We start from the raw sequence: 13,988 nt of genomic DNA on the forward strand, positions 1-13,988 counted from the left end.
CTGCAAATCCACAAATCTCAAGACCACCAATGCATTTTTTTCTCCCCATAAAGCTTTAAATTATTACCTACGGCCTAATATTTGTTGACCAACTCTCAAAAGTATGTCAATATTGTAACTTTTTTCATTTTAAATGTAAATGGTGAATTATGTTTTTTTTTGCTGTGTGTAAGTGTGGCGTCTTTGAATGTGTCGGTACGCTCTTTGACCCACACGTCACAACCAGTGATAACGTTCACCAAGCTGTATTTTATTGAATTTACAGCAGTATACAGGCACAGGTTTAAGACACAAATCATGTTCTTTGACTAGTGACCATACAAACATGCATTTTGCTTTTAAAATGATATTAATAATCAGACATATTTTCTGAAGACTCCTAAATATTAGGAAATATTGGAGATCTGACCAGATATTGTAAAATTTCAATCAATCCATTTATTTTTGGCAATGTGTTTTCTTAGATGAAAGAAGCTCAAAGCCTTTTCCTGCACATTTGCATTTGAAAAAGAAAATTGAAGCAAACAAAAAACTATTTTAATATAGACAAACCTTTGGACTCATCAACCTCACATTTTTACAATCATCACTTGATCTTTGTCTCTACAAGATTGAACCACTAAATAATCCCTTCATTTCAAGTGAATTGAAGCTCATTACAGATGTGTTGTCTCATGACACTTTTAATCATGAAATCAAATCATGCTGCATTCAGAAGAAGGTTTCTCTGCAGAGTGGGCAGGTGGACTTGTTGCTGGAGGTGAACCATTTGTACTGAACAAAGAAGAGAAGAAGAAATCATAGTTAGCCACATAATGATCAATTGCAACTGAAACAATGTGTATCAAGGTATATCAGTAATCTTAAATTTGCACGTATCTGACAACCACAGAGACTCACCAAACACGCAGAGTGGAATTTCTTCTTGCAGGTGCGGCAGGCCTTCTTGGGGAGGGAGTAGTTGGAGCCGTGGATAACCGAGAAGCAAATCATACAGTCCTCTATCCCCTCAAAGCGTTTATCCACATTGTTCTTCCACAGAGCCAAGCCCTCCATTATGCTGCCATTCTGTTCACACAAACATTCCTGTCAATATTTCATTCTCTTTTCTTTGCTCACCCTCCAGAACAACCCCCCCCCCCCCTCATCCTTACGACACCAACGTCTGGCATTCAAATCCACAGTTTTTACCTGATGCGTGAGGTAGGTGCTCAGCTGCAGCATCCAGTTCCTCCACTGCTGCACGGCAACACCCACGCGCCTCCCACTCTCCACAGTAATAGAGCCCAGAGGGTAGTTCTGCGGTAGCTGAATCACCAACTCGATGAAGATATCATCCACAGAATAGGTTGCAATCACCTCCCGTGCAGCTGAGCGGGCTTTGACCTGGGGCGGCCAGATAAATACATTTACTCTCGACAATGGGGGTCTTTCAGTCAAACAACCAGCCACTGCTTACATTATCCTCAATGAGAGGCTATTCATTTCAATTTGACAAAAATCTAATGTTACTGAGACGGTATGCTGCAAATGTGAAGCAGGTGTGACACTGCAGGGTGTGTCCATCTGAAAAATATTACATACATTTACCACGGGCTGGAGAAGGAAAAAAAATGTTTTTAAGTCTGTCAAAGCTGACAAAAAAAACATTTAGATCAGAAGGAGAGAGAAAATGAAAAAAAAAAAATAAATAAATAAATAAAATAGGCAAACAAAAGCGGTTGCTCGCATGTGCAGAAAAGTGAAACATCTGGAAAGGATACTGGAAAAGCTGCCAGAAACACAGCTAAATGACGCTGAGTGAAATAACAACAAAGACATTAGGAGAACATTAAAGAACCTATTACTGCAAAAATGGATCTAAAGAGGAAAACATAACTTTGCATTTTGGTTACGCTTCGCCAAAGGCAAGAACAAAGAAATGTTTGAAATTGCACCACTTCCATACAGAATTTTCAGTTTGTCATTAAACTAAAAGAAAAAAAAAACTTCTTCTTAAGAATAAATTATGTATGACTAAAATATACATACATAAGTTAATTTAGCAAACTGCATAATCCACTTAACTTCTATCCATTATATTGAACTTTAGGAGAGTTTAAGCTACAACTCAAGGAAAAAAAGTTTGCAGTTGTAAATAATAACTTAGTGTTTTGATTTATATTATTATTGCTTTACATTAAAAACAAATAAGTAAAAAAACGACAAAAATCAAATCAAGTTGTATGAAACGCAGACTAAAATATCAGATATATGAAAAAACATCCATCATTCAAAGTCGTATGATGACAGAGTATTAAGAAGGGATTTCAGAGGAAACTCACGTTGCCTGCCTCAGATTCCCCGTAATGAGTTCCACTTCAGAGGAGATCAAAGAACTTGGTCACCATTAGTGATGAGTCGGGTTTTAGGAAAAGCTAACTGGAAACTACTTGAAGGTCTCAGCGAGCAAACAGGCTGAGAAGGAGCTAAATATATACAAGTACACATGGAAGAAGCTGATATTTCAAAATTAAATAATGGTCATTAAAATAATTTTAAAACTCATAGTGAGGCGGTACAGTAATGTCCAGTGTGATGTGGTCCATTCTTGCAATTCCTTCTATATTTAGTGACAACAGAGTAAAAGCTATTGCAGTAATCTAATCTAGAAGATGTGGAAGCAAGAAAGACCTTCGCCAAATCAGGAAAACATGAAAGTTTTCAAACGTTTTCAAAACAAGGCCGCACAGCATTTAGAAATCAAACTCGTGGTGAACTCACGGTCATGCTGTCGAACATCTGAGTGCTGGTGTGCACAGACAAGATCTCCTGGGCTGAAAGAACCGGGCTGACGTATTTGATGGTGAACTTCTCCACAGCCGCGCTCACCCTCTTCTCCTGGCTGTTCCACCACAGACGCACCATGGCCGGCAGGTCTTGCACTGTGCTGTAGTACACGCTGCAGGCCAGATGGGGGAGCTCCCACTTAACGCTGTGAGTCTCTGCTGGCCAGAAAACACAAGGTGGGGGAGAAAATTGAATCTCGTTTACATTTCACAGTACATGAAATGTGTAGGCGTGTGTCTGCTTTGCTTACCGTCAACAGCGAGACTCAGGCTCTCGGTAAAGAAGGTTTTGGTGTCCCTCGTCTCCGCCCCCTGGCCGGGGTAGATAGGATTCTCAGGCATCAGTTTGAAGAGGTGGAGGAGAAGCTTATTGAGGGAGCAGCTTCTTTTGAGATACTGGGCATAATGGGCCCGCAGCTGCAGAGAGAATGGCAGCGCCAGAATTAGCATTATTTCAGTCAAAACAAAACTTCTCAATATCGTAGATATTTACTGAGACACAAGCACTCATGACTCACATGGGATGGCGAGGATTTAAAAAATGTCAGAAGTAGTTTCCAGGCCAGCAAATATGCCAGAATGCAGGAGTACTCCACACTAAGAGGCTGGACCACTGCAAACTCTCCCACTTGAACCGACGCCAGGATGTTATCGCACAGCTCCTCACAGGTGGACAAGATGGCCATCAGTGAAGCTGGAGGGGAACTGAGCACAAAAATGTAGCTTTAAGTATAATTAAAAGACTGATGTACAATAAAAACACATGGATCCCATCTTTCAGCAAAACATCAAGAATCGCTTGGTTGTAAAAAGTAACAGAAACGCTGATGTGTTCACTTACAGGCATGGTTCATCTCTGTCATCATCCGACTTGTTGTCTCCTTCTCCGTCATACTCGGGCAACAGAGGCATGACTCTACAGTGTCAGAGTAAATAACTCAGTTTACATCACAGACTAATTATGACAAGACCAGTTTGAACATTAAGAAGCCCCCAAAGATCTCCAGTAATGTGTTTTACCTTTACAATAACACATTATAAATGCATTGAAGCAAATTTACCCCAAAACCGAGGCTTTTAAAACAAACTGCTTACTTTTCCAGCATGTGGTAGATGGTGATCTGCAGAGGTCTGGCCTTGAATAGAAGGAGGGGGCAGAAAGTGTTGAGGAGCGTCTGAAGCGGCTGTGGCAGGTTCGTCTTTTGGTCTGCTATAAAGCGTGGCCGCAAGGAGTTTTGGCTCAACTGCTGCACGGGCACGAAAGTCAGAGCCTCGCCGACCGACTGCAGTACGGCCAGAGGGAAGACGGGATCATCTGGTTCAGTGAACGTAGCTGACAATAGGGAAAACAGAGAAGAGTTATGAAATCAGGGCTGCTTTATGCTAAACCTCAAAAAATGTTTGTCTACTCCAAGGGCTTACAATGGCATCTTTGTGACAACTGTTCCAGAATAGTTTTAATACAAACAGAAACTAAAGACATTATATACAAAGTTTTATTGTTCACCTAAAAATTATTTTTTTTTTTTTTTAAATAATCTCCAATTCATATACAGGATGGCATGGATTGTAGTTGCTTCCTCAAATTCAGTGAAGAAAAACATTGTGCAGTCAAACTTAGCTTATACCAATATTTATTTAATCCATGTTTCAGTGTTGCAACTAATACACTTATAAGGGTGCTAAAATTACAGTCTGTAATAGTTTTCACCTCATATTTTATGAGACATCCCTGAATCTGAGATAAACAAACAACTCTTCATTAATTTCACTTTTACGTCTAGAATGACAGCTGCCATAAAACTGGCCTGCATAAATTTAAGTATGGCACACTAAAACCAAAATGGTAAAGTACAAACTCAGAAAAAAAACATCTCTAAACATTACAAGTCTAATTCCATGTGACTCCGTCCAAACAAAACCTTTAGAAAGAGCTGAATTTATGACAGCAGTGTTGTCCTGAATTTAACTCGACTTTACAAGGGTTTCAAATGAAGTGGTGAAGGTTCATGTTCTGTCCGTCAACATTTTTAAATGTTTTTAAATGCTGTTCAGCCAAACTAATGTTACAAACTAAAATAATTGTAAAAAAAAAAAAAAATCTGCTTCTGTGTGTTTGTTACTTTCAACCAACCATTAGGGACCCAATCATTGATAATGACTAAGCCGGGATCCAACCACAGACTTTTGGCTGAGTGGCATCAGGATGATGTCTGTATTTAATATGTTTAACCAAAGAGCTGAAGTAGTTTTTGTCCAGCAGGGATCAGTCTCCAAAGTATATTGGAAAGAGCAGCAGAATCACTTTCTGCAGAAGTATTTAACCCCAGGGCAATCCCAGACCATGTTGATAAAAGCGCCCGTGGGTTTATCTGAACTGCAAGAGCAACTGGGATCTGCTGGAAATTTCAGTGAGTGGAGCCTCCAGAGAGAGAGAGATGACCTGATAACTTCTTTGGAGTTAATAATTTTTAGATATGCTGATGTGTCTGTGGGACTCTCCAATATGTGGAAGTAAATGAGACATCATCGCTTTTCTTCATCAAGGAACAAGGTAATCAAATAGTCCAATGGAACATTTTAAAACTAAAGATATATTTGGATTGCAGATTGTACTGATCAGTAATGAGGACAATGTGCAGTGTGTGGTGTGTGTGTGTGTGAGGCTCACAACCCCCAATAATAAATCTCACAGACCCACCTGTGATTTTGACAGGCAGAGGCAGCAGCAGGCTGTAGATTCCCTGGACGAAGAAATCTGTCCATTCAGCCGCCAGTTCTGACGGCAGTTTCTCCAACACGTCGGACGGCGGTGACGCAAAGAACTGGCTGAGCCTCACTATCAATGCAGCGTTCTCACACACAAACAGCTGCACCCACGGGTTCCACAGGCTGCTCACGTTCTCACCGGCCGTCTGAGGAAAGATCAACGAAAGGACATTTGTCAGACAGAGTGAAAAGAAAAAGTGAAGTTTGCTATGAAATGATGCACACCAACAGTTTCCAACATACTTCCACCCTGAATCACTCTCCTATTACATCGCAGCCACAAAACAGCACATTTCCTTAATGTCTCACCTCCAGCCAGGCCAACATAGAGCAGAGCAGAAAGTCCCACTGGTTTCCTCCCATAACTGTTGGACAGGTCGTCACCACCCAGGACAGGAAGCGCATCATCTCAATGGTGAGAGCCAACTGTTCTGCAGTGACGTTGGACAGGTCACTGGAACACAACGGTTGTATCACATGAACATGCAGGTTCTCAAAGTGTTTGCACAGGTGCAATAAACTGTGTAATTGCATTACCTGCTAAAGAGAAACCAGTCCTCTTTACTGTTCCTCCACTCCATCACAGTGGCCAGAATAGCCTGAACAACCTCCACCTCTATGTGTGTGTTTGCTTTCAGACAACACAGCAGCACTTGTAGACACCCAGACACATCTGTGACACAAGTCCAAAATGATTATTTGACCATTTTGTTCCACGACTGCATTTGATGTTTGTATTTACATCTGTCTGTGTTTTGAGGTTATTCTTACTTCCATCCTCCTGCCAGTTGATTAATCCAGCAGTAGCCAGATCTACCAGAGTCTCTCTGTCTTCTGTTGTCATAGTCGGGCACAGCACCTGCAGCGTGCTCAGTTTGCTTTGGGACACTGGGAACAAACTGATAAAACACAAAGCAATGTCAGTATACAACAACACAGTGGCAGAACTGACCACAAAGAAGCTTTGAATGTGAATTCCAATGCATTTAAATACTGAGTTACAGACCTGTTTGAGCTTCCATAAAGTTCCTTCAAAGCTGTACTGTGAGTCGCAGCCAGGTTCGTGGTGATGATGTAGTTTTCAAGAGTCAGAGACCACAGACCTCCGTCTGTCACGGACCTGAGGGGAGAAAAAAAATAACTTGTTCATTTATACCCACTCTGTACATGATAATGCACAATTCTACAAAATAATGCTGCCTTTATAGGTTTATTTATGCTTAGTTCCCCCCCCCCCCCCCCCCTCCCCAAGCACAAAATTAATTTCTCCTTTGTATAAAGAATAATGATTAACGTTACCTTGAGTAGAGTGTCTCCAGCAGAGTCTTTATTGGGACACGACTGTGGAGACCGTCTGACAGGCCCCAGTCATTCAGCACATTTTGATAGGCTGAAACTATAGGAGGGCTGTAATTGACCTCCTTACACCACTGCAGTGCATAGAGAAGTTCTGGAACTGCAAAATAAAAGCAAACATGAGCAAACTGCAGAAAAAAAAAAAAGACAAACATTTTGGTCCACACTCAATCCATACATCATGTTCTGCCTCATATTTGTACCTGTGGAGTTGATGTTTTGGAGCAGAGAAGGACACTTGGACTCATTTTGGTCACAAGGAACACAAGAAACTGCCTGGACACTTCCCAAGAGGGCACAGGCACAAAGGTGAGCTGGGAGCTTGTTCAGCTCTCTACATTTCCAGATGTCTATTGAAGCCTTTTCATAAACACCTCTGTGACGGCTTGATAATAAAGGTGCTTTGACCCACTGAAAAAGACAACAAAAACCAAAGGGGGGGGGGGGGGGTTCATGAATATCAAATGTTTCTTCTCCGATAATAAATTTAAAGTTATAACTTCAAAGCGTATTAGCTTACTGACCTGAGGTGGTAAGGCTTGTCTGATTCTGGTCCATTCAGTCTGGCTTGGCATCATGACAGTAGAGAACTGGTTGATGATGGAGGATGACTGATCACAGACGGAGACAATCGTCTGCACTAGGCTTTGTACCGCAAGGACCAAAACCTGTAAACTAAAAACATCACCAGAGAAATCTTAGCTAGAACAACAAAGCCAATAAAATGATTCTTGAGATTTTGTAAGATAGATTCACATAAAAGAGTTTTTAGAAAAGTTACATAATGCTTGATTACCCTTTAATATCTAGTGACGTTGTTAGCAGTTGTTTCATCACCCAAAGGGCTGCGTTGTGCAGGAAACCACCTTCTTTGACGTCAGAGTCACAGTGTTGGACCATCGAAGTAACTCCAGTTACACACACTTTCTTCAGCTTATCTAAAAGTGAGTCTTCTCAAGCAACAAGAAAATGTAGTTAATTATTGTGATCTTACCTGATTTATATATGGAAGTATTTGTTTGAACACTGTACCCACCAGACAGTTGAGTGTGTGTTTGATCCTGGGCAGTGAGCTGGAAGACGGTGAGCAGCAGCTCCTCAGCAGAGACAAGTAGAAGACAATCTTGGACAGAGGTGAAGAAAGTGGAAGCCACATCACAGATGAAGGAGATGAGTGGCTCCATGTTGCCTGCATCAGACAGAGTCTTGGTCTCGGAAAGAGTAGCGTGGAGCTTCTCCAAGATCTTCTCCAGGTACACTTCTCCAATCAGAGACTCTGTATGTAAAACAAGTCAAGACAATGATTATACAGAATGAAGAAATGCACATAAAGCCCAAATAATACTAACTACTTCAAAAAAAGAAAATTAACAATATAGAAAGGAATATGGCTCTGTGTGTGTGTGCATTTGTGCTCACCGTTGTTGTGGTGTTGAGAAAGGACCAGACTGATAAGTGTCCAACTGTGGCTGCCTGAAGAGGAGGTGGAAACACTGCAGCTGCTCCCCACTTTGCACAACTCCTCAGTCAAGCCAAGGAGCTGCTCACCCAGAACCGAACCCTTCAGCCAATCACTGCAACTCGTCAGAGTGTCAGGGTCTGTACGCGCCTGAGAGGACAGAAAAGCACATACTTTTGAGTGTCCATTTAACGTATTTGCAGGTAACACCATCTGATTAAAAATATTATAATTAGGAATTTGCAACACCTACCCTCTGAATGATTTGCAGAATAATCTCCCACTGTAAGCCCATCTAAAAAGACAGAATGAGAAGAGTCAACAAACAAAACAGCAGCAACAGTTGAAGCACAACATGCAACGGAGAGTAAATGAATCGGTCACGTTGTGACACGTGCGTCTAACGTTACCGTTGTGATATGGTTCAAGACGCGGGTGGTCTCCTGTCGGCTGCAGCAGTAGAGTGAGCTGAAAACCATCTCCACCAGGTGCTGAGTATCTTTGCGCCCCTTTTCAGCCAGCCACACCAACACCTGCTCCAGTAGGAACTCCATTGCGGGATTTTTTGTAATTGTCTCGCTGCTCTGCGCAATATCCTTTGTTTTGTTCTCATCGAGTTCAACCAGTGTCTAAGATGAGGACAAAAAAAATTAAGAAAAACTGTAAAAGCTATATAGAAAATCCTGCATTTATCCATCTGATGCAATGAGCTTGAGCAGTTTTCAATTAAAAAACCTGGAAACTTGCTAAAGAAAACGTTATCAGCAAATGACTTCCATTATAATACACGTATTTGTGATTGAGAGATACGACTTACAGTGAAGACCCTGGGTGTGTGGAAAGACCGCAGAAGAAGGGAGAGGAAAACAAGATGTCTCTCAGAGTTTTTCTCATTCACATGCACAAGGCACAACTGTGCCAGCTGGCACACTACATCTTCAAAATGCTGCGTCTGCAGGGACTCGAATGTCTTCTCATTCACTCGCTCAGACACTGTCTGCACAGGTTCTTCAACACCGGCCCCCTCAACGTCTTCTGACTTAGAGAAACACATCCTGACACATTTCTTTCTCTGGACATGCTTTCCGTTCGCCCTCTCAGGGTAACGCATCACCTGGAGAACAAGAAGAGAGAAGTGACTCATTTAGGAAACATGTTCGCCGTTTCACTCGGGTCACAGAATTTGTTTTGACAGCCAGAATGTTGAGCCATATTCTCAATCACACATGATCTTGCATACAACAGTGTCAACTATTTGCAAAAAGCAAACTCACCTGCAGCAACAGTGCTATCCCTTCCAAAGCCTGTGGATCAGCTTCCTCGTTGTCAACAAAACCAACGAGCAAACGACTGAGGTCCTCCCAAAAGTCCACTAGAAGTCTTTGAAAGACGTCTCTTTTATCCTTAGCTTCACCTTCACTGTGTAAACCTGCCCTCTTCTCCCAGGAAATAAGCATTTCTGTGACCAAAGTGAAAAGAGGGCCATTCTGCAGCGAAGGATTGCTCAGAGACTTTTCTAGCAGGGGCAAGAGCTACAAAGAAAAAAAACAACAACAACATTAACAAGAGCTGGATTTTGGTACATTTAATTTGTGGAGCAAATTCTGCATGATGGAGCGAACCTGCTGGGTAATAAGCATGGTTCTGATTCTCTGCTGGTCTTCCTCTTCCTCTGCGTGCTGCAGGATGCAGAACTTCAAGCATTCGACAATAGCCGTTACTATCACGGCGCTTTCTGAAGGGCTTTTCACCGCACGCTCACTAGACAGACTGGAAATAAAGCAGTGTGTTGCAAGTATTATGGTGATGATAAAGACAGACATAGATTATTTTTGATTACTATATCAAAGGATATAACAAAATATAAAGCAAAGTTGCAATTTGAATTGTGATATTATATTGTTTATCCACTATGTGATAAGGAGACATGCATTAATACATTACCCTTGAATTAAAGCAGTGAAAAAGGTGGTGAAAAAGTCCAATTTGGGATCGGTGACCTGCTGGGGCAATTTGCTGAGGAGGGGCATTAGATTGGGATGAAGCGCTTTCGCCAGGCCTTTTCCACCCTCTTTCAATAGAGGCCAAAGCTTAGGTAGAAAACCTTTCTTAGCATTTACATGTGTCCAACAATCCTGAAATAGTAATCAGAAAGATGAAGCAATGAGAAAAATTTCATTGCAAAGACACTGACGATTGAGATTAGCATAGAGAACTTAAAACATTAACATATGTGTGAAATTGTGCTTCAAACACATAACTTACAGGGATGGTAGACACAATGTGAAGTACAGCTCCCATCACCGGCGGCAGCACGACGGGATCTGTGTCGTCGATACTGAGGAGAACAGCTGGACACAGTCGTGCTGCTTCAGCTTGGACCAGGCCAGGAGTGAACTCACACAGAGCACACACCATCTCAAAAAACGCCCCTCTCACCTGCGGAGAGGTACAGCAGAGTAAATACTTGAAAGCACAAGCAAATCAACAGTGGGAAGAAAACATCGTGGTAGCTTCAGATTTTCGCTCGAGCTGTTCATGAACTAAGTATGGACAAACAACTAAATCAATGCACGTTTATCAATGAGTATATCAATCTCACTTTCAGAGCTGGTGGCAAAAGCAAGTGAACCCTTGGATTTATTGAATCTGATTTGATACCATTAACTCCTGTTGAAATCTACTAGTTACCGCTGATCAAACCTTCACTCTAACATAAGCAATCCTGAGAACATTTTGCTATCACATGCAAGATCAAGCTGAGCAGTTACATTTGCATCTACAAAAACCAAAAAAATTTCAAAATATGATGTACTGTTTTTTCATACTTCCCAACATAACCTTTTTGGAAGTATGAAAAAAAAAAACATTTTGAAATTTAAGAGCTGGTAAAACTAAATACAGAATTGACTATAAAGTATCTTTAATTCAGTTAAATTAGATATTACTAAATACTATAAATTACTCATACTTGTGGAGACTTGTGTTTGCTGTACTTCCAGAACTTTGTGGAGCTCACAAGCTCGTGTATTTTTTGCTCCAGGGCCAGCCTGTCATTCTGGAGCAGCAGAGAGAGCAATCTCTTCACCCCCAACAGAGAACTGGTCAGCATGCGCACATATTTGGACTCTCTCTCTTCTTCTGTCACACTTCTGGAGAAAAGAGGAAAACCGGTTTGCCGTCAAAGACTGTTGGGGGGAAAAAAATCATCATTGTGCCCCGTACAGTGGGATGATAATATGTCGATCTTTAACTTACTGTGGATCACTCAGCGTGTCTGCTGTTTCCTTTAACAGAATATCTTGAAGTACCTGCAACATAAATGGCATACTAGCTTTACATTCAGCTCAAGGGATTACAGTAGAAATCCCTCATCCATCCCTGGAGCCACTGTTACCCACATTAAGGATCTCCTCCTTGCAGAAGCTGAGAGCTTCAGGCTGTTTGGTGGGTGAGAAAGCAGCCTGGAAAGCATGGCACGCGGCAGAGGCTGCAGGTGTGTAGGTGTCACACTGGGACAGGATCCAATGGCCCATCAAGCTTTTGAGGAAGGGGGCCAAGCTGCGCCGAACTTTCAGCACCAGCTGCTCAAAAGCCTGCTGGGTTGCCTCCCTGATGCGCCGGTCATGATCCTGACAGACAGAATTATAAAGACTCATTTCTGCAAATTCACACACATCCTCAATGAGATCACTTACAATCTCATTGAGTTCTGAAAAGTAGTTGTTTGTGTAGATACTTCATTTATAAATGGTTTGGAGTTGTTTGACAGATAGAATGACAACTCAATATCTATTGTGGTGAAGTTAGTGTGGCATTTTGAATGAACTGAATGAATATTAGGTTACCACTGAAATCTTGCAATAGATCCTGGGCCAGTAGGGTAAAACCCCTTTAACCTCCTCAGCATCCCGCTCCTGACACATGGCCCCAAAGTCCTGCACAGCCTGACGACAACACACATGTTAGCACGGCACTGCAGGGTCACATGAGTGTGATCAGACACACCTTTCATCTAAAATAGTCAGGCTCATCTCGAGGCTCACTTTCAATCTGGTCACGACATCCCTTTTTGACAGTTTCCTGAGCACAAGGCGGAAATCGGCGTCCACCAGGTTGTCGATGTCCTCGGCGCCGTGAACCGCCGGCACGTAGCTCAGCTCAGAGGACACCGTGGTGTCAAAGCCAATGAACCCGGGGATGACGCCTCCTTCTCGCGCCAGCACCTCGGCAGCTCGGCCACTGTTGGACGGCTAGTTTCGGAGACACAAACCACTGAGAGTGATGAACTGATCCAGCAGAGTTCCCGGACGCTATCAAATAGTTTGAAGTGATGACCTGAAGTTTACATTAGCATGTGCTCGGCTATTGGAACACGCCATCACAATCACTTTAAGGCGTTTGAAAAACTGGCAGAGACTTACCCGGACATTCCCTTTCGTCCGTTGTTTGTTTTTACCCCCCATAGATGCGTCTTCACTCGTGGTATATCTATAAGCAGTGGAAAACCGACTGCATTTGTGGCTGGAACTGAAAGAGGTGAGCGCTGCTCTTAACCGGAAATGTGAATACGTTCATATGCCCTTCAAAATATAATGTTATGGCGTTTACGATTAAAGCTGTGGTCTTGTTTATAGTAAAGTTATAGCAAAAACTATTCCACAAAAAAGGACTCACATCTCTGAAAATCTTGAAATTCGGAATGTGATTCGTCATTGGTGAGCTTAAATGGAGAGTTTTTGCCTGCTCTTTTACCTTGAAAGAAACGTCCTAACCTTCCTGTTTACATAATTCTACGACGTCATCAAGCGTGCCTTCTTCCGGTATCAGGGTCTTCTTTTTTTTATGGCAGTTGGCAAGCAACGAATTAGTGCATTACCGCCACCTACTGATCTTCTTTTTCGTTTGAGTTCAACTGAGATAAAGTAAAATCTGACACACTGCTACCCCCATCAGGACATTGTGGGAAGTGCAGAATATTGACCACTGGCTCAATATCATGCGAGTTGTGTCTGAGAATGATGCAGGAGCACAATGTGTTGATTTATATAGGGGGGGTTGAACAAGATTGATGTGCATCTGTAACAATCAATAAAGTAATGCTTTTGGCCATTTTTAATGTAACCTAGCCCAAAACATAATAACTTAACAATAAGGTAATACAATATTTAGTAATAGTGTAATAAAATATAATTTTTTCTCATAAACATAACAGAGTGTTGGAAAGTTTCATATGAATGAATATCACAACTATATATCCCTTTTGCCTATTTCTGATAATCACCAAATCAGCAGGAAAGGACGTTTTTGATGCTACTTTAGTCATAGTATACATTATTGGGACAACATATTATGAGAATGGTTTGAATATATTCTTACACTGTTAACAAGTTATTACAATTTGAAATGTATTGCATTAAAAAAGCCTGAATTATTACATTGTTGGTTGTTTCATCTAATAATAGCTGAATTGTAAAAACTGCATCACTTCATTTTTAAGAAAAAAATATGTTGATACTCTGTATATTTTGCTTAACTCATGACATTTCTTGACTACAGATAGAAAACAAAATTTT

The 13,988-nt window shown here is 41.5% G+C and overlaps 1 protein-coding gene across 1 annotated transcript; it reads right to left on the reverse strand.

The window, feature by feature from the left end:
* Nucleotides 1-284: 284 nt before the first annotated feature.
* ltn1 (listerin E3 ubiquitin protein ligase 1) lies at nt 285-12,957 on the reverse strand. The gene is made up of 32 exons (XM_080509111.1): nt 12,837-12,957; nt 12,459-12,665; nt 12,261-12,359; nt 11,814-12,044; nt 11,671-11,723; nt 11,384-11,564; nt 10,678-10,851; nt 10,357-10,547; nt 10,035-10,182; nt 9,687-9,944; nt 9,230-9,526; nt 8,823-9,041; nt 8,666-8,707; nt 8,373-8,562; nt 7,990-8,229; nt 7,750-7,903; nt 7,478-7,628; nt 7,157-7,364; nt 6,897-7,053; nt 6,604-6,717; nt 6,369-6,496; nt 6,135-6,270; nt 5,907-6,051; nt 5,530-5,743; nt 3,924-4,161; nt 3,670-3,744; nt 3,347-3,533; nt 3,080-3,245; nt 2,764-2,984; nt 1,192-1,386; nt 901-1,068; nt 285-774 (listed from the first exon to the last, which is right to left on the reverse strand). The coding sequence occupies exons 1-32, from the start codon at nt 12,876-12,878 to the stop codon at nt 712-714; spliced, it is 5,292 nt and encodes a 1,763-aa protein (XP_080365237.1). The 5' UTR covers nt 12,879-12,957; the 3' UTR covers nt 285-711.
* Between the last annotated feature and the right edge of the window lie 1,031 nt (nt 12,958-13,988).

Source organism: Blennius ocellaris (genome assembly GCF_963422515.1).
Source record: "Blennius ocellaris genome assembly, chromosome: 14".
Classification (NCBI taxonomy): domain Eukaryota; kingdom Metazoa; phylum Chordata; class Actinopteri; order Blenniiformes; family Blenniidae; genus Blennius; species Blennius ocellaris.